This window comes from Salvelinus fontinalis, chromosome 18 (assembly GCF_029448725.1).
Source record: "Salvelinus fontinalis isolate EN_2023a chromosome 18, ASM2944872v1, whole genome shotgun sequence".
In the NCBI taxonomy this organism is placed as follows: domain Eukaryota; kingdom Metazoa; phylum Chordata; class Actinopteri; order Salmoniformes; family Salmonidae; genus Salvelinus; species Salvelinus fontinalis.
In genome coordinates this window covers 17,300,982-17,326,836 of record NC_074682.1, presented here as the reverse complement: position 1 = coordinate 17,326,836, position 25,855 = coordinate 17,300,982, and the positions used below count along the sequence as shown (strand labels likewise).

Here is a 25,855-nt window from a genome sequence, read left to right as displayed (position 1 = left end):
GGGTTGTAGCAGGGTTTTAAAAAACGTGTGTTCCCTGACCGGGAATCGAACCCGGGCCGCGGCGGTGAGAGCGCCGAATCCTAACCACTAGACCACCAGGGAGCTGCCAGAGCATAGAATGATTTGTAGTAATAAGTCTCTTGGAATGGAGCGGGTGGACAATGAGAGTTATATGACAGTCTCTGAGATCATAGGTCTTCGTAATACTCTAGACTGCCAACAGGGTACACATTTTCACAGTGACAGAGTGGGCCCTCAGTAAACAGTAACAGGTGCAGTGAGACATACAGCACTGAGTGAGGACCTATTTCTTCCCATAGAGGAGTACACTGACTCCAAGAGTAATGTCTCAGTATCCACAAATAGACTCCTCACTACAGACTTTTCAAGTATTCAAAATGACTCAAACTATTATTGACACACAAGCCTGGCTCTCAAACACTTTTTGCCTCTTGTCCTGACTCGCTTGCCATTTGACTGCACACAGACACATGTTGACAGGCAAGCGTTGGCTTTTCTCCCAAACAGAAAGGTTGACTCACTAGTCTCCCTGTGATATGTATGGTCTTGCCCCCTCTCGGGGTGAAGTCGAAATTGTATGACCAAGTGTTGTCTGCAAAATCTCTATACCTTTAGGTAATCCATTCAGAAAAGTACTTTTGACCTCAGGTTTAATGTGATGGAAGAAGAACTCTGCCTGTAGACTAGCGGTTAGAGAGTAACCGAAAGGTCGCTGGTTTGAATAGTTGAGCTGACAATGTGTGAAAAATATGCTGACGTGCCATTGAGCAAGGCACTTAACCCTAATTTGCTCCAGGGGTGCCATACTATGACTGACCCTGTAAAACACATTTTACTGCACCAGTCTGGTGTATGTGACAATAAAACTGTTTTCTTTGTATTGTGCAGTTGGGTGTAGGCCTGTTATGGGGTTAGTAGTTACTTTGTCATGTTGAATTTATCTAATGTGTTCTGCCAGTTGAGCTGAAGTGCATTCAATGAGGCCCAAAAGGACATTCCCTGCCTGGGAATCAAACCCAGGCCACAGTGGTGAGTGCTGAATCCTGACCACTAGGGACTAGCGTGGCTTCCCAGAGTTATTTCTGTTCCTTGGAATCACTCCTAGCAGAATGTTGTGGGGAAAGGGCTATTTGTTTCTTGTTCCCTCAGCTGTTCGCTGTAACCACATCGTAAACGAAGGAAGACCCGTTCCAGCTGCACGATCACTCACGTCAGACTTAATAATACACCCTGATAATGGTCATAGAGCGAGAGAGGAATAGAAAGAGGGTGGGGGTCCACTGACTCACTCACAGGGTCAATAAGAGAGAATAGCCCCCTGAGGATCTGGGGGTATAAATATAATGGACTGGACAGAGAGGAGCAGTCCAGACACACCAACGTGCGCACACAGCTCCAGTGACTAGAACTCTGGGATTAAGACACAACCCATACACCATGTCTCAGGTAAGCCAACTTCCCTGTATCCTACTGTACTGACCTACTGTATCAACTATGTGTCACTGTTTTTGATGATAGCTACATTTCCATATTATTTCCTATGTTAAGGATTCCACAATGTTTACTTTAGAATAGAAAGATTGAGACAAATCAGAGGGAGCGTTGTAGGATCAGGGAAAGGTGTGAGATTTTGCCCTGTCTTTAACCTCCATTCTTTCCTGCCCTTCATAGCCCGTTGAGGTGAAGAAGAAGAAGCGTCCTGTGATGAAGGAGGAGGACTTGAAAGGAGCCCGCAGCAAACTGGGGCTAAAGGGCGAGCCCAAGAGTAAGACCTATGAAGTCATGGTAGAGTGTGGTGAGTAGGAGCTTTACCACTCCAGTGTGTCATCGGAACAGTGTTTTACACATTGGCACTATTGTAGGTTTCCATTCTGGCTCTACAGACTCAGTACCTATAGTACTGTTGCTTGCCTAACATTTTTTTCTACTTGTGTGTCAAATATAAGTAATTAATCACTTTCACTAGTTGTAGACACTAGTGTAGGGAACATATCAGGGGGAGTAAAGTTACACAGTCAAGTGAGACGTGAGCTCGGTTATACTTTTTAGAATGTTATCTCTGAACTCTGGCATGTATTTGGCCCGAGCCCAGCTCGGATTGAGGTAGTGACAAAGTTTCCACTCCTTCTATAGAGACTGAATCTTGTATAGTCAGTCTGTAAGACCAAGGGTATATATAGTTGTTGGCAAGATAACTAGAAAGGAGGATAAAATACAACAACTACAGCACTTCTAAAGGTTATAGACACATTTCAGTATATAGATTTGTCAGTGTGTGTATATTGTGTCATGTTTCTGTGGTAGTGTGGCGTGCCAAGCACTATCTTTGCTCACAGCCTTGTCTCTGTCCATCCACAGAGCGTATGGGAAAGGTGGCTCCCTCAGTGTTCAGTGGGGTGAAGTCTGGAGGAGAGACGGTACTGGAGAAGCCTAAAGCCCCAGGAGCCAGCATCTTTGGCAAGTAGAGCCGTCCAGTGTGGAGTGTTGGCTATCATCACTGCGCTAGAGTCTAGAGGAGAGATGGGACAGACGCATCAATGGACAAATGGCAATGAAGAAGCCAAACCTTGCTGTTATTAAATGGCTTGATACCTGTTTTTCCATTTTCAGCACGGAAATAGGCCCATCTCATTTTGAGCAGGTTGTTCATAGTAGGGTTTGTTCATACTGTATGATGACTGTTTATGATTGAGAATTTCAAGGGCAATTCCAGCATTATGGATGTGATATTTGCACACACAATGGGAAACAAAATGTCTCACAGAGTTGACTTAGCACTTACATTTCTACTTGATATCATGATTGCGTTACGCAGCAATGCTGACTAGTGAGTCATTGATCATGTTATGACTTGTCCGTAGCGGTCACATTCGTTACGCTTAGAACGAGTACCTAGAGAGAGAAAGGAAACCAGTTATACATCACATAAGCCCTTGATGAAGTTAGCTTTGCACAGAAAGTTTGCATACAATCATACTCAAAACATGTCCACAATAACAACCTTTCCTCAAAAACATTACAGATGTGACACTGCCTGTCCAAATCAGCATTCTATCTTCACCAGACTGCAGAATTCTATACTAGCAATCAAAGGACAAAAATGTGTTTCATTAACCTTCCGACTTGGTCAGAAACAGAGGGACAGATGTGAGTACCAAAACAAGTTCTGTGAGCCATTGCCAAAAGCTATGAAATATGGTTGACTGAAAATACTTATTTTGAGACTTTGTAGCCTACTTGTAGTAACATTAAATTTGGCAAATATAAAGGCCAAATGTAGTCTTTACTTCAAAATACACACATTCAAATAGAATTTTATTGGTCACATATTTTGCAGATGTTATTGCGGGTGTAGTGAAAATATGGTAAATATTTTCGCTAAATATGAAAGTTTTTAATTAGGAAATAAGCTATTTTTTTCATGTTCAGGTTGACCTTACTATGAAGTTGCTCAAATTGTAAATGCTGAAATATTTGTCTTATGTTTTTATAAACAAATGAATGACTTCCATACTTCCATATCCCATTGTTTGGAGTGTTAAAAAATATTGCAATGTCACAGCATTACTACACTACAATGTTGTTACTACAAGATTAGCGTCTTAAACACGTGGACAAAGTCATGTAAAAGTAGGGGTGTCAAACATACGGGCCGGATCTGGCTTGAATCTAGACAGAGTAGTTAGTGAGCTAACTTTGGTCAGCTCTGAGTTCAACTCGGGATCTGGTGACACGAAAGTGACTCACCTTTAAGACAGGCAAATTTCTACAGGTTGACGTTTATTGTAATGAATCTTACACTGGAGGCAGAACTAAATGCTAGATGGGCTAGCTGCAAAGTCAAAATTGGCCATCATAAAAATGTATGGTTAGGCATTAAGGTTAGCTGTGTGTGAGGTTTAAAATCAGGTTTTATGACTGTGGCTGTGCCAATTAGTGACCACTCTGCAGAGCTGCCTCCAGCACAAGCTTCATGACATGCCAACCTGCTAAATGTATATGGCAACGAATCCTTCAGAACTAACCTGCCCCGGAGCAGCCTAAGTTAAGGACCAATCATATTAGGTTCCCTCTAGCAATTGCCGTAAAGAGTGCACCATCATCCCTTCATTCTCCTGAAACATATTTGGGGCAGATGACTGATTTTAAATATTTTATTAATCAAATGTGAGTTGAAAAATTATAGTATTGAAATGCAATATCACACAAAGTAATTAGTAATGACAGGATGCATTTGAAACTTGTATGACTTATTACAATTTTATCGATAGCCATATTACAACTGTGTTGTGATAATTGCATTGTTTGCTCTATAACCTGTTAATTCATATGCTTTGCGACCGTGATATATAGGCCTAAAGGCAGAGACAAGAAGATGGTAATAGAATAAAACCACACCTTTGTTTTATCACAAAACCGGATAGCAACCTCTGTCCTGTGAAGTCCACAAAGCATATTGCATGTACAGTAACAGACATGACCTACAGAGTGGTCAGCCAAGTTAATGTTTGACTTTAAACAACTATTTGACACTAAACAACAATTGATTTAGAACCACCGAGTGGTGCCGCTAGTCAAATAAAATATAGCTTGACCATGTTGTCCTTAAGCCATTTTGCCACAACTTTGGAAGTATGCTTGGGGTCATTGTCCATTTGGAAGGCCCATTTGCGACCAAGCTTTAACTTCCTGACTGATGTCTTGAGATGTTGCTTTAATATATCCACATCATTTTCCTTCCTCATGATGCCATCTATTTTATGAAGTGCACCAGTCCCTCCTGAAGCAAAGCACCCTCACAACATGATGCTGCCACACCCGTGCTTCACGGTTGGGATGGTGTTCTTCAGCTTGCAAGCATCCCCCTTTTTCCTCTAAACATGACGATGGTCATTATGGCCATATTTTTGTTTCATCAGACCAGAGGACCTTTCTCCAAAAAGTACGATCTTTGTCCCCATGTGCAGTTGCAAACCGTAGTCTGGCATTTTTATGGCGGTTTTGGAGCTGTGGCTTCTTCCTTGCTGAGCGGCCTTTCAGGTCATGTCGATATAGGACTCGTTTTTACTGTGGATATAGATACTTTTGTACATGTTTCCTCCAGCATCTTCACAAGGTCCTTTTGCTGTTGTTCTGGGATTGATTTGCACTTTTCGCACCAAACTACGTTAATCTCTAGGAGGCAGAACGCATCTCCTTCCTGAGCGGTATGACAGCTGCGTGGTCCCATGGGGTTTATACTTGCGTACTATTGTTTGTACAGATGAACGTGGTACCTTCAGGCGTTTGGAAATTGCTCTCAAGGATGAACCAGACTTGTGGAGGTCTGAAATTTCTTTTCTGAGGCCTTGGCTGATTTCTTTTGATTTTACCATGATGTCAAGCAAAGAGGCACTGAGTTTGAAGGTAGGCCTTGAAATACATCCACAGGTACACCTCCAATTGACTCATGATGTCAATTAGCCTATCAGAAGCTTCTAAAGCCATGATATCATTTTCTGGAATTTTCCAAGCTGTTTAAAGGCACAGTCAACTTCTCACCCACTGGACTTGTGATAAGTGAAATAATCTGTCTGTAAACAATTGTTGGAAAAATTACTTGTCATGCACAAAGTAGATGTCCTAACCGACTCACCAAAACTATAGTTTGTTAACAAGAAATTTGTGGAGTGGTTGAAAAACGAGTTTTAATGACTCCAACCTAAGTGTATGTAAACTTCCGACTTCAACTGTATATACAATTTACAATGGTGTGTGTAAGGGAGTGGTTGCGTGTATAGATGTGAGGAGTGTTGAAAGATGCCCAAACAAACCAAAATAAAACAGTGTGTCTGCAGGGAGAGAGTCTCATCAATGAATAGGAAAAAGGTGTATTTATCCCGGGACACAACCGGGCCCAGGTGTGTCCCATTTTGCTGACGACCCTCCCGGCTACGCCCACCGACATCCTAATAAGGAAAACAAGAGCAAAGAGAGAGAATTCGGAAGACAGAGTGGGAGGGTCGTCACACTCGTTTGGACCAGACAGCATCAGATAGATGGCCTACACGTAGAGAGACAGATGGCTGCTGTTTAGGTTGCTCGGATGCTTTCGAATTGAAGGAAAATGATGAAACACCGAGAGACAAAATATATTTTATGTTGTAATTTTTTCTTGGTCAATTTTTTTTGCGGAAGACTAGTTTCTCTTGGCACCCATGAGTACACACCACTGAGTAGTGGGGAAAAAAGGGGATTTGTGCATTGATAACCGCACCAAATTAACAATATGCGAAGAAAGACAGCACTTCTATGTGGCCATTTCACAACAAAGCCTGATGAATTTGCATGTTGACTTTTCTTTCATTTTGATTTCGGCATCAATAAAAAAAATGGGTCACTGACTCGCCCAGGAATTAAGTTTCAACATTGTCTCAATGAAGAGTTTGGCATTCGACTAGCCATATGCGACATGCACACACAGTTACAAGTGTGGCGGGTGCACGATCAATATCTACCTTCGTAACATGGATGAAGCCTGATCTGGATTGTGTAACTAACTGAAACTTGCTCAATTCAGAAAAGCTTGAGTACATCTAGCAAGATTATTAGTCTACTCCTCTGGTCTGAATGAAGCTTCAGTATCGGGCACACAGAGCCCTCCTTGATATGGTGTCCAAATATATCTCTCTCTCCAGCTCTACCCTCCATGAGTCGGCAAAATTACTAATTTTCTTAGCATTTTGCAATCAACCCTCAGTGAGGGAACATATACCTACTGTACTTGTATGTACACACTTCTCTGGTAATGAGTGAGAACAGGAACACACATACAATACTGTACCAGTGGGAGCAATGTGTGAGCCAAAGAGAAGGACAGGAATGGGTGGTGAATACAGGACTGCGGTGTGTATTGATTTTAGTTTTGCTGAATTGCAATGTATTCTGGGAATAGGCCATTGGCATGCAAAGGAATATGCACAGAGTGGAGAAAAAACGACTCTGGTCAAAGGCCACTCCACTGACCAGTTAGGATAGAGCCTTCTCAGAAACTTTGTTTGTCAACAGAACTAACAAACAATGGACAAGCAGAGGTTGAAGTAACCTGGTGTTATATTGACCGATAGAATGAAGTCCATACTTGTTGCATAACAGCTCTTACAAAAACTAACTTATTTACTTTTTGTGCTTACCAGATTCCACGCAGTCAGAATAAAAAGCAACATCAAATGTTCAGTTGCTTTTTTTCTACTACAGTAGGTAGAGAGAGTAGGCTATGTGGACAGATAGACTAACAAATATATGTAAACATGCTCACATACATCCCTAGAGGCATACAAGAACACAGACCTACACACACCTCGGGCCTCCTGCCACGCTGAGGTAAGGTCTTCTGGTCGTTGCTCCAGTATAAAAGCAGACAAACACACACACTCTGCCACTTCTCCTTTGAGCTGGGCGGTAGGAAAGAGTTGAGTTTTCTAAGCAGTGAAGTCAGTGTTCAGCTGCAGTTTGGTCATGTCTGGAGTGTGGACTGTGCTGCTGCTCTTGGGATGTGTCTTTCTCCCGCCTCTGTCGCATGGAGCTCTGGTTATCTCACAGGATGCCTCCACACCACAGGTGACTCTCCATTGTTACTATAAAAATGCAGGTTCTCAATTTGATCCCCCTGTTGCAGGAGGACTTACTGCACTGCAGGACATGTTAAACTTGTATTGAATGTGAGGTTTAAAAAGGCTTTGGAAGTTTACAATTTCCACTTTGAAATGTCAGACTTGATTTTCCCTTAAGAAAAATCAACTCCTACAAAAATGTCCATGAATTACAATCCACATAATAATTTACATTTCCTGTTTCTGCGGGATTATTTTCCTGCTGTAGCAATATGGCTCAAATTAAGATCCAACATCTGTAGTATTTACTCTACTGTTACATCTCACCCCTCCTGCTGTATTCTACTGTTACTACATCTCTCCCCTCCTGCTATTCTCTCCTGTTACTACATCTCTTACCTCCTGCTATACTCTACTGTTACTACATCTCTCCCCTCTTTCTATACTCTACTATTACTACATCTCACCACTCCTGCTGTATTCTACTGTTACTACATCTCTCCCCTCCAGCTATACTCTACTGTTACTACATCTCTCCCCTCATGCTATACTCTACTGTTACTACATCTCACCACTCCTGCTGTATTCTACTGTTACTACATCTCTCCCCTCCAGCTATACTCTACTGTTACTACATCTCTCCCCTCATGCTATACTCTACTGTTACTACATCTCTTCCCTCCTGCTATACTCTACTGTTACTACATCTCACCCCTCCTGCTATTCTCTACTGTTAATACATCTCTCCCCTGCTGTCATCTCACTCCTCCTGCTATACTCTACTGTTACTACATCTCACTCCTCCTGCTATACTCTACTGTTACTACATCTCACACCTCCTGCTATACTCTACGGTTACTACATTTCTCCCCTCCTGCTATACTCTACTGTTACTACATCTCACCCCTCCTGCTATACTCTACTGTTACTACATCTCTCCCCATCCTGCTATACTCTACTGTTACTACATCTCTCCCCATCCTGCTATACTCTACTGTTACTACATCTCTTCCCTCCTGCTATACTCTACTGTTACTGCATCTCTTACCTCCTGCTATACTCTACTGTTACTACATCTCTCCCCTCCAGCTATACTCTACTGTTACTGCATCTCTTACCTCCTGCTATACTCTACTGTTACTGCATCTCTTACCTCCTGCTATACTCTACTGTTACTACATCTCTCCCCTCCTGCTATACTCTACTGTTACTACATCTCTCCCCTCCTGCTATACTCTACTGTTACTACATCTCACCCCTCCTGCTATACTCTACTGATACTACATCTCACCCCTCCTGCTATACTCTACTGTTACTACATCTCTCCCCTCCTGCTATACTCTACTGTTACTACATCTCTTCCCTCCTGCTATACTCTACTGTTACTACATCTCTTACCTCCTGCTATACTATACTGTTACTGCATCTCTTCCCTCCTGCTATACTCTACTGTTACTGCATCTCTTACCTCCTGCTATACTCTACTGTTACTACATCTCACACCTCCTGCTATACTCTACTGTTACTACATCTCTCCCCTCCTGCTATACTCTACTGTTACTACATCTCACCCCTCCTGCTATACTCTACTGATACTACATCTCACCCCTCCTGCTATACTCTACTGTTACTACATCTCTCCCCTCCTGCTATACTCTACTGTTACTACATCTCTTCCCTCCTGCTATACTCTACTGTTACTACATCTCTTACCTCCTGCTATACTATACTGTTACTACATCTCTTACCTCCTGCTATACTCTACTGTTACTACATCTCTCCCCATCCTGCTATTATCTACTGTTACTACATCTCACCCCTCCGGCTATACTCTACTGTTACTACATCTCACACCTCCTGCTATTCTCTACTGTTACTACATCTCTCACCTCCTGCTATACTCTACTGTTACTACACCTCCTCCCTCCTGCTATACTCTACTGTTACTACATCTCTCCCCTCCTGCTATACTCTACTGTTACTACATCTCTTACCTCCTGCTATTATCTACTGTTACTACATCTCTTACCTCCTGCTATACTCTACTGTTACTACATCTCACCCCTCCTGCTATACTCTACTGTTACTACATCTCTCCCCTCTTGCTATACTCTACTGTTACTACATCTCTCCCCTCCTGCTATACTCTACTGTTACTACATCTCACCCCTCCTGCTATACTCTACTGTTACTACATCTCACCCCTCTTGCTATACTCTACTGTTACTACATCTCTCCCCTCCTGCTATACTCTACTGTTACTACATCTCACCCCTCCTGCTATACTATACTGTTACTACATCTCTCCCCATCCTGCTATTATCTACTGTTACTACATCTATCCCCTCCGGCTATACTCTACTGTTACTACATCTCACACCTCCTGCTATACTCTACTGTTACTACATCTCACACCTCCTGCTATACTCTACTGTTACTACATCTCACCCCTCCTGCTATACTCTACTGTTACTACATCTCACCCCTCCTGCTATACTCTACTGTTACTACATCTCCTCCCTCCTGCTATACTCTACTGTTACTACATCTCTTACCTCCTGCTATACTCTACTGTTACTACATCTCCTCCCTCCTGCTATACTCTACTGTTACTACATCTCTCCCCATCCTGCTATTATCTACTGTTACTACATCTCTCCCCTCCTGCTATACTCTACTGTTACTACATCTCACCCCTCCTGCTATACTCTACTGTTACTACATCTCACACCTCCTGCTATACTCTACTGTTACTACATCTCACACCTCCGGCAATACTGTCTCTGGTACTCTATTTACTTATATGTATCTGTACCGTATCTACTTTTCTGTTAACACATCTCTACTTTGATTCATACCTCGTCTACTTTTGTGTATGTGGGTGTGGGTGTCTGTGCATGCGTCTGTGTACATTAATCAATTTATATTCATGCCAATATGTATATGCTTTACAATGAATTAGACTGTGAGATGTTAAATTACATTGACATTCTGACCCTAAATTCAAACTTCTCCCTTGTGCTTTGTATCCCAGGGCTCTGATGGTGCTACACGGCTACTAAAGGTATCACGGTAGCTCAGCATCGACATAAACTGTACTGTCTGACACAAATCCAAAACAGGAATCTGTTGCAGAATCCGTCAGACTTCTACTTGAACACCCAGTGGTGCATCTGATGATACCTGATGAATCTGATGAATATATTGTTATTTGTATTTTTCCCAAAAACAGATCTTTGAGAAAGTGGTTGAGTAAATATTTGAGGAAATCCTTTGCTCTTTGCCACGGTTACCCTCCTCTCTATTTCAGTAAATACAGCAGTATCATTGGCACCTAGAAGTTTCAGCCACTTGAAAAGTAAAACATGTCTAAGTCGTACAGTGTACTCTGTAAAAAACTCATTTTATAAAAAAAGAATGTTATTCTTTTTTTACAGAAAAGAAGTACAGATAATGCGGAGGTAAGGAAATCAGAATATTTACGTTCTATTTGTGAGGATGATGATGATGCACCGCCACCACTATCTTCAACACTAGAAATCCGTGCCTTTGCTCACCCAGATGGACTCATCTAGTCGTTTTACTGGAAACACTGAGTTAATGTTTTTCACAAGAGTACAGCGGTAATCATTTGTTTTGGCAGTAATCGTGTAGTCAATGCAGCTTACTTCACACTATTCAGCTGTAACAGGAAAATACGTTTTAAGAAAGTATGTGAACGTTTTATAGGCACATTAGACAGTCATTACTCACACAAGCAAACATTTCAAAACCCTTCTGTTTCTTTCTTCTTTCTTTCACTCTCTCCCTGTCTCTCTTCCTCTCTCTCTATCTCTCTCTCTTCCTCTCTCAAATTCAAATTCAAGCTGCTTTATTGGCATGAAAAACATTGTGTCACTATTGCCAAAGCAACAATGTATACAATATACATTGTAATAAAAAATATATATTTTTAACTATAACTAACTTATAACTAAATAACGGTCATCTTCACCATTACATCAGTACTACAACTACTATCATCATTACCACCACTACCACCACCACCATCATTAAACTGCTATCATTACCATTACCACCCATACCACTACTATTTGGAATGATAAACAACAATAATAATAGTAATAACAATAACAGTAATAACAATAACAGTCATAATAAGTAAGTTACTGCTTACTATGCAGATGTTATTATTCAGTGTCCCTCAGGCTATGGCAGGCAAATACATATTTGGCTGCAAGAGGAGCCATTGCTCCTTCGCCCATGAGTATTTTTTGTTTTTCCTCTGGGTTTAATAAGTTAAAATTTGGAATAAATGTAGTCATTTCTGTGAATAATGAATCTCTTGGTGAGGAATATTTATCACAGTAAAGGAGAAAGTGCATCTCTGTTTCTACCTCCCCTGTCGTGCAGTGACCAAATACACGCTCCTCTTTGGGTAGCCATGTCTTTTTATGTCTGCCGGTTTCTATTGCCAATCGGTGGTCACTCAGCCTGTACTTGGTAAGGATCTGTCTCTGCTTCGTATCTCTGACAGAGTAGAGATATTCAGCCAGTTCATATTCTCTGTTTAGGGTCAGATAGCAATTTAGTCGGCTTTGGGATTTTGTTTCGTTTTTCCAATGTTGTATGTATGAGTCCTTTGATTGGTTCATGATCTTTCTTTTGAAGCAGTGCTGGTGTCAGCTTGGTTGGTTAGGTCCAACACCAGCTGACTGAGAGGGCTCGTTTCTGGGCTCAGCTCTTGGGTTTGAAGTGCTTTAAATTGCAGACTCGAATTTGGACTTGAATTTAGATGTAGCCAAAATTTTTATGATCTTTTCTGTATTTTCACTATTACTGGAAAGCGGCCCAATTCTGCCCTACATGCATTAGTTGGTGTATTTCTCTGGACTTGTATGATTTTCCGACAGAATTCTGCATGTAGGGCTTCAATTGGATGTTTGTCCCACATTTTAAAGTCCAGTTTATTGAGTGGCCCCCAAACCTCACTTCCATAAAGAGCTATTGGTAGGATTCCACTGTCAAATATTTTGGTCCAACTTCTAATTGGGGTGTTGATTTTGAATAATTTCATTTTTATTGCATACAATGCTCTGCGGGCTTTTTCTTTGAGTGCATTCACTGCCCTATTAAAGTTTCCCGATGCAGATATGGTCAGACCAAGGTATGTGTAATTTTTTGTGTGTTCAATGATGGTGTTGTTCAGGGTGAATTTATATTTGTGTTTCTGACATCTGTTTTGTTTTTGGAAAATCATGATTTTAGTTTTTGGGAAATTTACTGCCAGGGCCCAATTATGGCAATATTGCTCTAGAATATTAATGTTCTGTTGAAGACCTTCTTTGGTTGGTGATAGAAGTACCAAGTCATCAGCATATAGCAGGTATTTCACCTCTGTGTCAAATAGTGTGAGTCCTGGGGCTGGAGAATGGTCCAACATGTCTGCTAATTCATTGATATAAATGTTGTAAAGATTTGGACTCAAACTACAGCCTTGTCTCACACCTCGACATTGTGAAAAGAATTCTGTTCTTTGGTTTTAAATTTTTATTGCACACTTGTTTTCTGTGTATATACATTTTATTAAGTCATACACCTTACCACCAAGCCCACTTTGGAGAATTTTGTAGAATAGCCCTTCGTGCCAAATAGAATCAAATGCTTTTTTTAAAGTCAATAAAGCAAGCAAAGATTTTGCACTCTTTTTTTGGTGGACGTGTTTAGTAATTAGTGTGTGTAAGGTGTATATATGGTCAGTAGTGCGATGGTTAGGGAGAAAGCCAATTTGACATTTAGTTATTACATTTTTTTCTTGAAGAAAGGTTTGAATTCTTGAATTCAAAATGCTACAGAAAACCTTTCCCAAGTTACTGTTTACACAAATTCCCCTGTAATTATTGGGGTCTGATTTGTCTCCACTTTTGTGGATAGGGGAGATGAGCCCCTGGTTCCAGACAATTTAAGCACAGCATTTTGCAACTCAGGTGTGCTGTTTTTCAGCATTTCATTTCTGATGTTGTCTAGACCACAAGCCTTCTTTGATTTAATAGATTTGAGCTTTTCATTTAGTTCTTGTTGGGTTATTGCGTAATCTAATGGATTTTGGTTGTTTTTAATGACTGATTCAAGGATGTTCAATTTTTCTTTAATTTTTAATTGGTTCTGTTTTAAGTCTTTTTGTGGGATGTTTTTGTATAGATTATCAAAATAAGTTTTCCAAATTCCTACATCTTGTATGGCTAATTATTGTGGCTTTGTTGTGCTTAAATTGTTCCACATGTCTCAGAACTGATTTTGGTCAATTGCGTTTTCAATTTCATCAAGTGTCTTGTTGGTATAATTCAGTTTCTTGCTTTTCAGTGTATGTTTATACTGTTTCAGAGTTTCAAAGTATTCATATCGTAGCTCTGGGTTGTTTTGCTGCTTATGTTTTTTGTTTGACATTTGTCTTAGGTGTTTTCCAATTGTTTTACATTCATTATCAAACCATTTGTCAGAAACATTTTGTTTTTTGTTTCTGATGTTGCATTTCTTTGGTTTTCTCAAATTAGCTTTCGATGCTGCTTTTTGGAATATGCAGTTGATGTTTAGAGTAGCCGAATTGACACCATCTTTATTGTTTTGGTATTGTGAGTTATTGAAAAACTGTATAGAGTTCATCATTTCATTTGAGTTCAATGTTTCAATGAATCTCTCTGCACTGTTTGGAGCCCATCTGTACGATTGGTTTATGTTGTAGAGTTTATTGGGCAGTTTTTTTGAATGAATATTGCCGGTTAATTTCTTCAAAAACATGTTGATCTGACTGTGATCTGACAATGGTGTCTGTGGTCTGACAGTGAATGCACTAATGGAAGAGGGGTCAATGTCCGTGATGGCATAATCGACTACACTTGTCCCAAGAGCTGAGCAGTAAGTAAACTGACCTAAAGAGTCCCCTCTGATTCTACCATTAAGCATGTACAGGCCTAAGACTCGACAGAGATGCACTAACTCCTTCCCATTTTTGTTCAGTATTTGGTCAGGACTGTTTCTATTATTTATAATAGGGCTACTGTACAAGGAGGGGTGACCAAATATGTGGTGGTTACCTCCCGCATCAGTGTAGTCAGGCTCAGAACCTGTTCTTGCATTAAAATCTCCACAAAGAAGCACTTTACCTTCTCCCTGAAATGTAATGATTTCTGTATGGAGATTGACAAAAAACTGATCATCATAATATGATGAATCTGAAGGAGGAGCATAAGCTGCACATATGTACACGTCATTGTCACAATAGATTGTACCTTTGTTAAGTTTTAGCCAAATGTGACTGGTACCTTTTTTCATTTCATTCAGTGCCAAGTCCTGCTTATGCCAAATGATGATTCCACCTGAGTCTCGGCCCCGTTTAACATTTTTATGTTTGATTGATGGTAGTAAACTTTCTCTATAGCCTGAGGGACACTGAGTATCTATGTCTCCACGACACCATGTTTCCAGTAGGATTATGATGTCCTGTCCCTGGATGTTTTTAATAAATTCTGGATTTGTTGTTTTATAACCAAAATGTGAAGAGTAAAGGTCCTGGATATTCCAAGAGCTGATAGTTAATGATCTCATTTATAATAAGTGATATTCACTGGTTTGAGTAAAGTACATTGAAAAAAAAAGAAGAAAAAAATAATAATATATATATACATATACATACATATACATACACACACACACACACACACACACACACACACACACACACACACACACACACACACACACACACACACACACACACACACACACACACACACACACACACACACACACACACACACACACACACACACACATACATACATACATACATACATACATACATACATACATACATACACCATTATATATAATTATTATTATACCGGTGCCAATAAAATTAAGAATAGTTGTAAACAAATTAATAAGAATGGAATAAGACTGCACAAAAAATAAGTACAATGCAATCTGCAACCCTGTGTGTGTGTGTGTGTGCGCGTGCGTGTGTGTGCGTGTGTGTGCGTGCCCGTCTAGCTCAGTAGTCTGCATATTAGATGCAGTAGTTGGCGCACCTCTCCTATCTCTGACTGTTCTAGGTGTCTCTAGCCAGAGGTTACCTCAGCATATGTAGGCTGATGATCTGAATGATACGTGGTGTGGACTGCATCATGTGGTGTACTTCTCTGAAGGACATTGTTCTGTCCGACCCTGGAGTAGTGGTCAGAGCTGTGTTGTGATGGGCCAGGTCCAGTAGATCTGTGTTGTGACGGGCCAGTAGAGATGTGTTGTGATGGTCCAGTAGAGCTGTGTTGTGATGGTCCAGTAGAGCTGTGTTGTGATGGTCTAGTAGAGCTGTGTTGTGATGGGCCAGGTCCAGTAGATCTGTGTTGTGATGGGCCTGGTCTAGTAGAGCTGTGTTGTGATGGTCCAGGTCCAGTAGATCTGTGTTGTGATGGTCCAGTAGAGATGTGTTGTGATGGGCCAGGTCCAGTAGATCTGTGTTGTGATGGTCCAGTAGAGATGTGTTGTGATGGGCCTGGTCCAGTAGAGCTGTGTTGTGATGGTCCAGTAGAGCTGTGTTGTGATGGTCCAGTAGAGCTGTGTTGTGATGGTCCAGTAGATCTGTGTTGTGATGGGCCAGGTCCAGTAGATCTGTGTTGTGATGGGCCAGGTCCAGTAGATCTGTGTTGTGATGGGCCAGGTCAAGTAGATCTGTGTTGTGATGGGCCAGGTCTAGTAGATCTGTGTTGTGATGGGCCTGGTCTAGTAGAGCTGTGTTGTGATGGTCCAGTAGAGATGTGTTGTGATGGGCCTGGTCTAGTAGAGCTGTGTTGTGATGGGCCTGGTCCAGTAGAGATGTGTTGTGATGGGCCTGGTCCAGTAGAGCTGTGTTGTGATGGGCCAGGTCCAGTAGAGCTGTGTTGTGATGGGCCAGGTCCAGTAGATCTGTGTTGTGATGGTCCAGTAGAGCTGTGTTGTGATGGGCCAGGTCCAGTAGATCTGTGTTGTGATGGTCTAGTAGAGCTGTGTTGTGATGGGCCTGGTCTAGTAGAGCTGTGTTGTGATTGGCCGGGTCTAGTAGATCTGTGTTGTGATGGTCCAGTAGAGCTGTGTTGTGATGGGCCTGGTCTAGTAGAGCTGTGTTGTGATGGACCGGGCCCAGTAGAGCTGTGTTGTGATGGGCCAGGTCCAGTAGAGCTGTGTTTTGATGGGCCTGGTCTAGTAGAGCTGTGTTGTGACGGGCCAGGCCCAGTAGAGCTGTGTTGTGATGGGCCTGGTCTAGTAGAGCTGTGTTGTGACGGGCCAGGCCCAGTAGAGCTGTGTTGTGATGGGCCTGGTCTAGTAGAGCTGTGTTGTGACGGGCCAGGTCTAGTAGAGCTGTGTTGTGATGGGCCTGGTCCAGTAGAGCTGTGTTGTGATGGGCCTGGTCTAGTAGAGCTGCGTTGTGATGGGCCTGGTCTAGTAGAGCTGTGTTGTGATGGGCCAGGTCTAGTAGAGCTGCGTTGTGATGGGCCTAGTCTAGTAGAGCTGTGTTGTGATGGGCCAGGTCTAGTAGAGCTGTATTGTGATGGGCCTGGTCTAGTAGAGCTGTGTTGTGATGGGCCTGGTCCAGTAGAGCTGTGTTGTGATGGGCCTGGTCCAGCAGAGCCGTGTTGTGATGGGCCTGGTCTAGTAGAGATGTGTTGTGATGGGCCTGGTCTAGTAGAGCTGTGTTGTGATGGGCCTGGTCCAGTAGAGCTGTGTTGTGATGGGCCTGGTCTAGTAGAACTGTGTTGTGATGGGCCTGGTCTAGTAGAGCTGTGTTGTGATGGGCCTGGTCTCGTAGAGCTGTGTTGTGATGGGCCTGGTCCAGCAGAGCCGTGTTGTGATGGGCCTGGTCTAGTAGAGCTGTGTTGTGAAGGCCCTGGTCTAGTAGATATTATATTATATTATATATCTAGTAATATTCTCTCGCTCTCTTATGTTCTCTCTTACTCTCTCAGGTGGAGGTGTACAGTGTAAAGGTGGACTGTAAGGTTGCTTCTCGTTTTGCTCACACGGTCATAACCTCCAGTGCTCTGAACAAGGCCAACTCCTCTCAGGAAATGTTCTTCGAGGTGGATCTGCCCAAAACCGCCTTCATCACCAACTTCAGCATGTCAGTCAGCACCCACAGCATGTGTAGAAGCCACGTTATGTCTAGAAATGATAACACCAATCCATAGGACTGTTACTCTGTGCTGTGTTTGTATGTGTGTATATCTGCGTGTGCGTGCATATGTGTTTCTGTTTGTTTGAATGACTGTGTTTTTGCATCTCAGGGAGATAGAGGGTCAGACCTACACGGGCGAGGTGAAGGAGAAGGAGAAAGCCAAGAAGCAGTATCAGAAAGCTGTTTCCACAGGGCAGACTGCAGGACTGGTCAAGTGAGTGGACCAGGGCAATGAGGAGGGGACAAACATGATGTTTCCATTACACCAAGCACTCCTATTCTCCTTTATCACAGCCTGTGTTTTGTTTAAATTGTGATTGTCCCCCTACTGGGCCTGTGTTTGAATGTTTAAAAAGAAAATGTGATTGTCCTCCTACTGGGCCTGTGTGAGAGTGTTTTGTTTGAAATGTGATGGTCCTCCTACTGGGCCTGTGTGAGAGTGTTTTGTTTGAAATGTGATGGTCCTCCTACTGGGCCTGTGTGAGAGTGTTTTGTTTGAAATGTGATGGTCCTCCTACTGGGCCTGTGTGAGAGTGTTTTGTTTAAAATGTGATTGTCCTCCTACTGGGCCTGTGTTTGTGTACTCTAGGGCATCAGGGAGGAAGATGGAGAAGTTCACTGTGTCTGTGAACATCGCGGCCAATAGTAACGTCACCTTCATTTTGACCCATGAGGAGTTGCTTCAGCGTAAACTGGGCCAATACGAGATCATGACCCGAGTCAAACCCAAGCAGCTGGTCCAGTACTTTGAGGTCTGTAGATGTTTACACCCTATACCCCAAAACATCTTGTCATCATTTTGACTCCTCAGCTCTGGGTCTCATCAGTCCTGTTCATGTCTCTGTGACAGATTGTGGCAGATATCTATGAACCCCAGGGCATTGCTTTCCTGGAGGCCTATGGAACCTTCATCTCCAACGAGCTTCTCCCCCTGGTGGAGAAAACAGTCACCGACAAAAAGGTATATGATGCGGTTCTGTTCTATGAAACAACTGCATATGGAACATATCCTCCGAAAGAGATGAATACTATTTTGCTGTGTTGTTTTGTGTTTAATTGTATTGCCCTCCCTCACTCAGGCACACATCTCATTCTGCCCAACACTGGACCAGCAGAGGAAGTGCCCGGGTTGTGAAGGCACCCTGATTGACGGGGATTTCTTCATCAAATATGACGTGAACCGAGCTGAGACCATCGGTGACATCCAGGTCAGCTGTGTTGAACATAATATAGAATCGGTATTGGGGTCAATTCCATCAATTCAGGGTGTTCATGTCATAATGATATTCATTGTATGTATTTTTCAGATAGTGAATGGGTACTTTGTGCACTTCTTTGCGCCTCCGCACTTACTCCGAGTTCCAAAAAATGTGGTGTTTGTGATCGATAGGAGTGGGTCAATGAGCGGAATCAAAATGAAGCAGGTAAGAGAGAAACAGTGTGTCTGAGCGAATGAAAGAAAGATCAGAGAAGATGAAAGAGAGAAGGATACAGGAAACATATCACTTGGTGTTGTAATTGTAGTTCATGTTCAGATTGACCTGAGAGCCTTTGATCCCTCATAGACAAAGGAAGCTATGCTGACCATCCTGAATGACCTGGCTGAGGACGACTACTTCGGCATTGTCCTATTTGACTCTAGCATCTCAACATGGAAGGAATCTCTTACCAAGGCCACCAAGGAAAATGTGTCTGAAGCCCAAAAATTTATCCAAAGAATAACTGATTTGGGATGTGAGCCATTATGTGTTTAATGGGAACAGGGTAACATGCAGAGATGGATCATTAATGATGTTTCTGTCATTAGGACTTTAGTAGAAAAATTATGGCAGTACAACACTTGGGCAAGCAGTCTGATAAAACTGAGTGAGGTGCATTTATGTTACAAAATTCTGCCTATCAAATATTTATTTTTGATAACACCTGGATTGATTTTGGGTGTTCTCCTTTTAGCCACTAATATAAATGATGCTGTGATGAAAGCTGTGGACATGATAATGAAAGGCATACGAGACAAGAAGGTCCCGGAGAGGATTGTGTCTATGGTTATCTTAATGACAGATGGAATGCCCAACTCAGGTGCGTACAGGTTTCCTTCCCTTCTGATCTTACTTATTTGTTTGGGACTGCCATTTTAACATTGAAGTAGCCATCTGATTTATTGCTCTATATCAGATTCAGCCAGTAAGGTCATGGTACATGCCACGTGTGTTTGTGTACAGGAGAGTCTTCTGTACCACAGATTCAGGAGAATGTCCTTCTTGCTATGGGTGGGAACATGTCTCTGTTCTGTCTGGGCTTTGGGGATGACGTGGACTACTCCTTTCTGGATGTGATGTCTAGACAGAACCAGGGACTGGCCCGGAGGATCTACGAGGGCTCTGATGCCACCGTCCAGCTTCAGGTGTGGACCAGGGCTCTGTCCCAAATCTCACAATTGTCACTTTTCTGTGTCTTTCTGGTTTGACCATATCACTTATGGGGAGCGTCACAGGATAGACGAAACTATGTAGGTTGAGGTCTTATATCGATCCTACGTTTTGGCATTATTGATAATGTACTGTCAAAAATTACAATAGACAAATGACTTGGTGATGTGTGCATTTGTGTCCCAGGGTTTCTATGAGGAAGTAGCCAGCCCCCTCCTCTCCGAGGTGGACCTACGTTACCCTGACAACCTGGTGAACTCTCTGACCACCAGTCACTACAAGCAGCTGTTCAACGGCTCAGAGATTGTGGTAGCTGGCCGGCTCACTGACTATAGCCTGGATAACTTCCTGGTGGAGGTGTTTGCACAGGGGGTGAGGAACAGACAGGCACAACACACCACCCGGATACTGAGCTTAGAAAGATGGATCTTTCTTTGCACCTGAAGGGCATTGCGACTCAAGTATTGTACAATGCTCAACCCAACTAATGCTTCTCTCTCACTCCTTCTCTGTGTCTAACACCTCTTTCTCTTCTCTCTCACTCCCTCACTCTCTTTTTAGTTTGAGGAGGACTTTATTGTCAAAGGCCAGGCCAGTGCCCAGGAGTGGGACATACTGTACCCTGAGCAGGAGTATATATTTGGGGACTTCACTGAGCGTCTTTGGGCCTACCTCACCATCCAAGAACTGTTAAGCAAGAGGTCTGTGTGATCAGCTAACTGCTATTACTGATGTCTGGTGAATGAACTGAACGGTGTCTTAGCATTATCCAAATGCCTAAAACTCACTGGTGGATGAGAGCTTAGCTTTGGGATCTAATGAATGGAGCTGGCTATATTAAAGGAACTCAGTTCGTAAATATTCCATTCTTTTCTGCCCTGCGGTGTAAGTTAAACCAAACCTAACCCAAGTTAAACCGAACCTAACCTCTAATCCAAACCTAATGCAATAACACCATTCGTCCTATGTTTCTATTGTCAGAGAGACTGGTACTGCGGAGGAGAAGGGGAATGCCACTGCCCAGGCTCTGGAGATGTCCCTGCAGTACAGCTTCGTCACCCCCCTTACCTCCATGGTGGTCACCAAGCCTGAGACTGACGAGGGGCCAGAGGGCCCCCTCATCGCCGACAAGCTGACCGAAGGTATGTGACCCAGTGGGTTGGGAGAGAGGCAGGGGGAGACAACTAGTAGATCTGGCGTGTCTTATCTGACATGTTTATCTCAGTGGTTATGGAAATCCTTGCATCGATTGTCAAATGTGTGTGTCTGACTGTTTTCTCCTGCTACTGTTTGACAGATGAAAGGCAGAAAGCCCAGAGATTTGGTAAGCACCTGCCATGAATGGTCATGACTGGATCCTTCAACTAAATGGCTTTCTATGTTATTAGAGTGAATCACCTGGATTTATGACATGGAAAGCTGACACCAAATGATTTGTGGTTAGAAACTGAGGATATTGCATGGTAATATAAACCATGTTATATTCAGGGTAAATCTATCAAATGCATTTTACCACTTTGAATGTGGAAAACTTTATTTGCCATCTGACATCTTGGCGTGATTTTCAGGTAATTATGCAGGCCTGCTGATGGGCAACGCCTGGACGCACAGCAGGATCTCACCTACAAACTTTGGTGAATCCCCCTTCATTCAGAGTGACCCTCCTATCAGACATGGGTTACTTCAGGATTTTCTATGTGGTGAAACTGTCCCAAAAATGGGTTGCTTCACCGACTACAGAAATGTTATATTTATATTTAGTATTTTCAATGCCCACCATGCTGTCACGCACAAACTATAATAGAGTGATCCAAAGTTTGGATGGGCTTAGCCTCAACCAAATCAAATGTAAAAACTGGAACAATCTGTTGATGGCTCTGCAGTGGATGGAGACCCTCATTTCATGATTGAGTTGCCAGAGCAGGAGGATGCTCTCTGCTTCAACATAGACGACAAGCCTGGTACCATCTTCAACCTAGTGAGAGACCAGCTGGCAGGTGAATATGGAGAAATAGACATTATTTGAAATTGTCCAACCTTTGACAGTAATGCGTCTTTGAAGGCATGAAATCAAAACATGACACTTGTTTTATAAAATAAATAACACATATCAAATCTATATTATACCAACAGCTTGCCTCAATCCCATGCTGCCTTGCAGGTATTTTGGTCAATGGCCAGACCATTGGGGATAAGAAAGTGGCCCCTGATGGCAAAGTGAACACCTACTTCGGTCGCTTTGGCATCGTTCACCAGGGGCTGGGGGTGAGACTGGAGGTGACCACACATGACATCACTGTGTCCCAGGATGGCAAGCAGGCCAAGCTCTTCTGGTCAGACACCACCTCTCTTAAGGGAGCTAAGTAAGCACCCTTACCCATTCTGGTTTTGCCGTTCTGGCTTCCATGTTACTCCTATAACTAATAACTAAAGCTAGATACGTACAGTTGAAGTCGGAAGATAACATACACTTAGGTTGGAGTCATTAAAACTCGTTTTTCAACCACTCCACAAATTTCTTGTTAACAACTATAGTTTTGGCAAGTCTGTTAGGACATCTACTTTGCGCATAACACAAGTAATTCTTCCAACAATTGTTCACAGACAGATTATTTCACTTATAATTCACAGTATCACAATTCCAGTGGGTCATAAGTTTACATACACTAAGTTGACTGTGCCTTTAAACAGCTTGGAAAATTCCAGAAAATCATGTCATGGCTTTAGAAGCTTCTGATAGACTAATTGACATACTTTGAGTCAATTGGAGTTGTACCTGTAGATTTATTTCAAGGCCTTCCTTCAAACTCAGTGCCTCTATGCTTGACATCATGGGAAAATCAAAAGAAATCAGCCAAGGCCTCCGTACAAAATTGTAGACCTCCACAAGTCTGGTTCATCCTCGGAAGCAATTTCCAAATGCCCGAAGGTACCACATTCATCTGTACAAACAATAGTACGCAAGTATTAACACCATGGGACCATGCAGCCGTCATACTGCTCAGGAAGGAGACGCGTTCTGTCTCCTAGAGATGAACGTAGTTTGGTGTGAAAAATGCAAATCAATCCCAGAACAACAGCAAAGGACCTTGTGAAGATGCTGGAGGAAACAGGTACAAAAGTATCTATATCCACAGTAAAACGAGTCCTATATCGACATAACCTGAAAGGCCGCTCAGCAAGGAAGAGGCCACTGCTCCAAAACCACCATAAAAAAGCCAGACTATGGTTTGCAACTGCACATGGGGACAAAGATTGTACTTTTTGGAGCAATGTTCTCTGGTCTGAAAAATATAACTTTTTGGCCATGATGACCATCGTTATGTTTGGAGGAAAAAGGGGGATGCTTGCAAGCCGAAGAACACCATCCCAACCGTGAAGCACGCGGGATGGCAGCATCATGTTGTGGGGGTGCTTTGCTGCAGGAGGGACTGGTGCACTTCACAAAATAGATGACATCATGAGGTAGGAAAATTATGTGGATATATTGAAGCAACATCTCAAGACATCAGTCAGGAAGTTAAATCTTGGTCGCAAATGGGTCTTCCAAGTGGACAATGACCCCAAGCATACTTCCAAAGTTGTGGCAAAATGGCTTAAGGACAACATGGTCAAGGTATTGGAGCGGCCATCACAAAGCCCTGACCTCAATCTTATAGAAAATTTGTGGGCAGAACTGAAAAAGCCTGGGCGAGCAAGGAGGCCTACAAACCTGACTCCGTTACACCAGCTCTGTCAGGAGGAATGGGCCAAAATTCACCCAACTTACTGTGTGAAGCTTGTCGAAGGCTACCCAAAACGTTGAACCAAGTTAAACAATTTAAAGGCAAAGCTACCAAATGCTAATTGAGTGTATGTAGACTTCTGACCCACTGGGAATGTAATGAAGGAAATAGAAGCTGAAATAAATAATTCTCTCTACTATTATTCTCACATTTCACATTCTTAATATTAAGTGATGATCCTAACCTGACCTATGACAGGGAATTTTTACAAGATGTCAGGAATTATATATTTGGCTAAGGTGAATGTAAACTTCCGACTTCAACTGTGGAGACCAGAGTTTCTATCTCTAATGCAACCTCCCTACCACTTAAGGTTGAAGGGGCATCTAACGTTTTATTCTGTCCTCATGGTTAAACCACCTCTCTCTACTTTTCTCCCTTCTATAGTATGGACCTGCAGGTGACCAAAGACAGCATCTTGACCGTCACCCTCAGGGACTCGGTCCGGTTTGTGGTCATCCTACACAAGATGTGGAAGCAGCACCCATACCACCAGGACTATCTGGGCTTCTATACCCTGGACAGCCATCTCCTCTCCCCCAGTGTCCACGGCCTTCTAGGTAGGACAGCCACCTCCTCTCCCCCAGCGTCCACGGCCTTCTAGGTAGGAGAGCCACCTCCTCTCCACCATCGTCCACGTCCTTCTAGGTAGGACAGCCACCTCCTCTACCTCATCGTCCACGGCCTGCTAGGTAGGACAGCCACCTCCTCTACCTCATCGTCCATGGCCTTCTAGGTAGGACAGCCACCTCCTCTACCTCATCGTCCATGGCCTTCTAGGTAGGACAGCCACCTCCTCTCCCTCATCGTCCACGGCCTGCTAGGTAGGACAGCCACCTCCTCTACCTCATCGTCCATGGCCTTCTAGGTAGGACAGCCACCTCCTCTACCTCATCGTCCATGGCCTTCTAGGTAGGACAGCCACCTCCTCTACCTCATCGTCCACGGCCTTCTAGGTACGACAGCCACCTCCTCTACCTCATCGTCCATGGCCTTCTAGATAGGACAGCCACCTCCTCTCCCTCATCGTCCACGGCCTTCTAGGTAGGACAGCCACCTCCTCTCCCTCATCGTCCACGGCCTGCTAGGTACCACCAGGGCGCAATCTGTCATTGGCAGGGCCAGATGAAGTTGCTGGAGGTTTACTCTGCATTATATTGGACAATTGTCTGTTTAGCTGATCAATTAAAATGTATTGTCCCCATGCAGGTCAGTTTTACCATGGCGTGCAGTTTGAGGTGAAAGACATGCGTCCAGGAGAGGTGCCAGAGAAACCAGATGCCACCATGCTAGTGAAGGGACAGGAGCTTACAGTGACTAGGTAGATGTCTACACACACACACATGCAGTACATACACACACTTTTCTCATCATTGTCTCTCCTCCTTGCTGTGTTTTCACAGGGGCTGGCAGAGGGACTTCCGCTGGGATGTGAAGAATGGAGAGAACATCCCCTGCTGGTTCATCCATAGCAACGGTAACGGACTCATCGATGGAAACCACACAGACTACATCATGTCTGGACTCTTCAAGACTGCCTGAGTCTGGTACACTAGCAGTCAACCTCCTCAAACTGTACAATACATTAGTCACACATTTCACATGGATTCAACACCCTGTATGTGCTAAAGATATACCATCATGACATGAGAGTAATTATGGGTAACGTTAGATAAAATCTGACTGGAGTACGTTTAATTAAAAGATAAGTGGCAAGAAAGGGGACACAAGTGGCGGTCGAAGATTCCATTTTTTAATATATATTGATATAGATAGTGATGAGCAAAACCTGTTGAAATAAATGGTCCCACTTCCACCTAA

At 43.0% G+C, this 25,855-nt stretch overlaps 2 protein-coding genes, 1 long non-coding RNA gene and 1 other non-coding gene across 5 annotated transcripts in view; 2 read left to right on the top strand and 2 right to left on the bottom strand.

Annotated features, from left to right (window-relative positions):
* LOC129815095 (uncharacterized) overlaps positions 1 to 12,025 on the bottom strand; it is a 12,431-nt gene extending 406 nt beyond the window's left edge. Inside the window, exons 1-2 of the long non-coding RNA XR_008753389.1 lie at positions 11,097 to 12,025; positions 2,356 to 2,530 (exon numbers count right to left, since the gene is read on the bottom strand). This is a non-coding gene — a long non-coding RNA (uncharacterized LOC129815095). The remainder of the gene's footprint in view (positions 1 to 2,355; positions 2,531 to 11,096) is intronic.
* trnae-cuc (transfer RNA glutamic acid (anticodon CUC)) lies at positions 31 to 102 on the bottom strand. Its single transcript has one exon. It is a non-coding gene; the product is annotated as a tRNA-Glu (tRNA).
* LOC129815094 (musculoskeletal embryonic nuclear protein 1-like) lies at positions 80 to 3,537 on the top strand. Its single transcript, XM_055868455.1, has 3 exons — positions 80 to 1,467; positions 1,693 to 1,816; positions 2,380 to 3,537. Exons 1-3 carry the CDS (start codon positions 1,459 to 1,461, stop codon positions 2,484 to 2,486), a joined length of 240 nt encoding a protein of 79 aa, XP_055724430.1. The 5' UTR covers positions 80 to 1,458; the 3' UTR covers positions 2,487 to 3,537.
* On the top strand, positions 7,224 to 25,855 carry LOC129815091 (inter-alpha-trypsin inhibitor heavy chain H3-like). Of its 2 annotated transcripts, XM_055868449.1 has the most exons (22): positions 7,228 to 7,620; positions 10,648 to 10,677; positions 11,051 to 11,074; positions 17,612 to 17,766; positions 17,930 to 18,034; positions 18,410 to 18,572; positions 18,671 to 18,781; positions 18,900 to 19,028; positions 19,128 to 19,244; positions 19,386 to 19,554; positions 19,774 to 19,899; positions 20,043 to 20,224; positions 20,436 to 20,621; positions 20,811 to 20,950; positions 21,231 to 21,391; positions 21,547 to 21,573; positions 21,818 to 21,883; positions 22,133 to 22,246; positions 22,411 to 22,612; positions 24,422 to 24,594; positions 25,244 to 25,355; positions 25,438 to 25,855. In XM_055868449.1, exons 1-22 carry the CDS (start codon positions 7,519 to 7,521, stop codon positions 25,574 to 25,576), a joined length of 2,733 nt encoding a protein of 910 aa, XP_055724424.1. In that variant the 5' UTR covers positions 7,228 to 7,518; the 3' UTR covers positions 25,577 to 25,855. The 2 variants fall into 2 exon arrangements, 1 of the variants encoding a protein (XP_055724424.1); XR_008753388.1 differs by lacking the exon at positions 25,438 to 25,855 and having other exon boundaries at positions 7,224 to 7,620; positions 24,422 to 25,078; positions 25,244 to 25,333.

What these genes read in the sequence shown, in the direction of transcription:
- LOC129815094 (XM_055868455.1), top strand. An exon ending in TGAAGTCATGGTAGAGTGTG is followed by an intron (nt 1,817 to 2,379) that starts GTGAGTAGGAGC and finishes GTCCATCCACAG; the next exon opens with AGCGTATGGGAAAGGTGGCT.
- LOC129815091 (XM_055868449.1), top strand. Translation starts at nt 7,519, where the DNA reads ATGTCTGGAGTGTGGACTGTGCTGCTGCTCTTGGGATGTGTCTTTCTC. An exon ending in GAAGTACAGATAATGCGGAG is followed by an intron (nt 11,075 to 17,611) that starts GTAAGGAAATCA and finishes TTACTCTCTCAG; the next exon opens with GTGGAGGTGTACAGTGTAAA. An exon ending in ACCTCTCTTAAGGGAGCTAA is followed by an intron (nt 22,613 to 24,421) that starts GTAAGCACCCTT and finishes TCCCTTCTATAG; the next exon opens with TATGGACCTGCAGGTGACCA.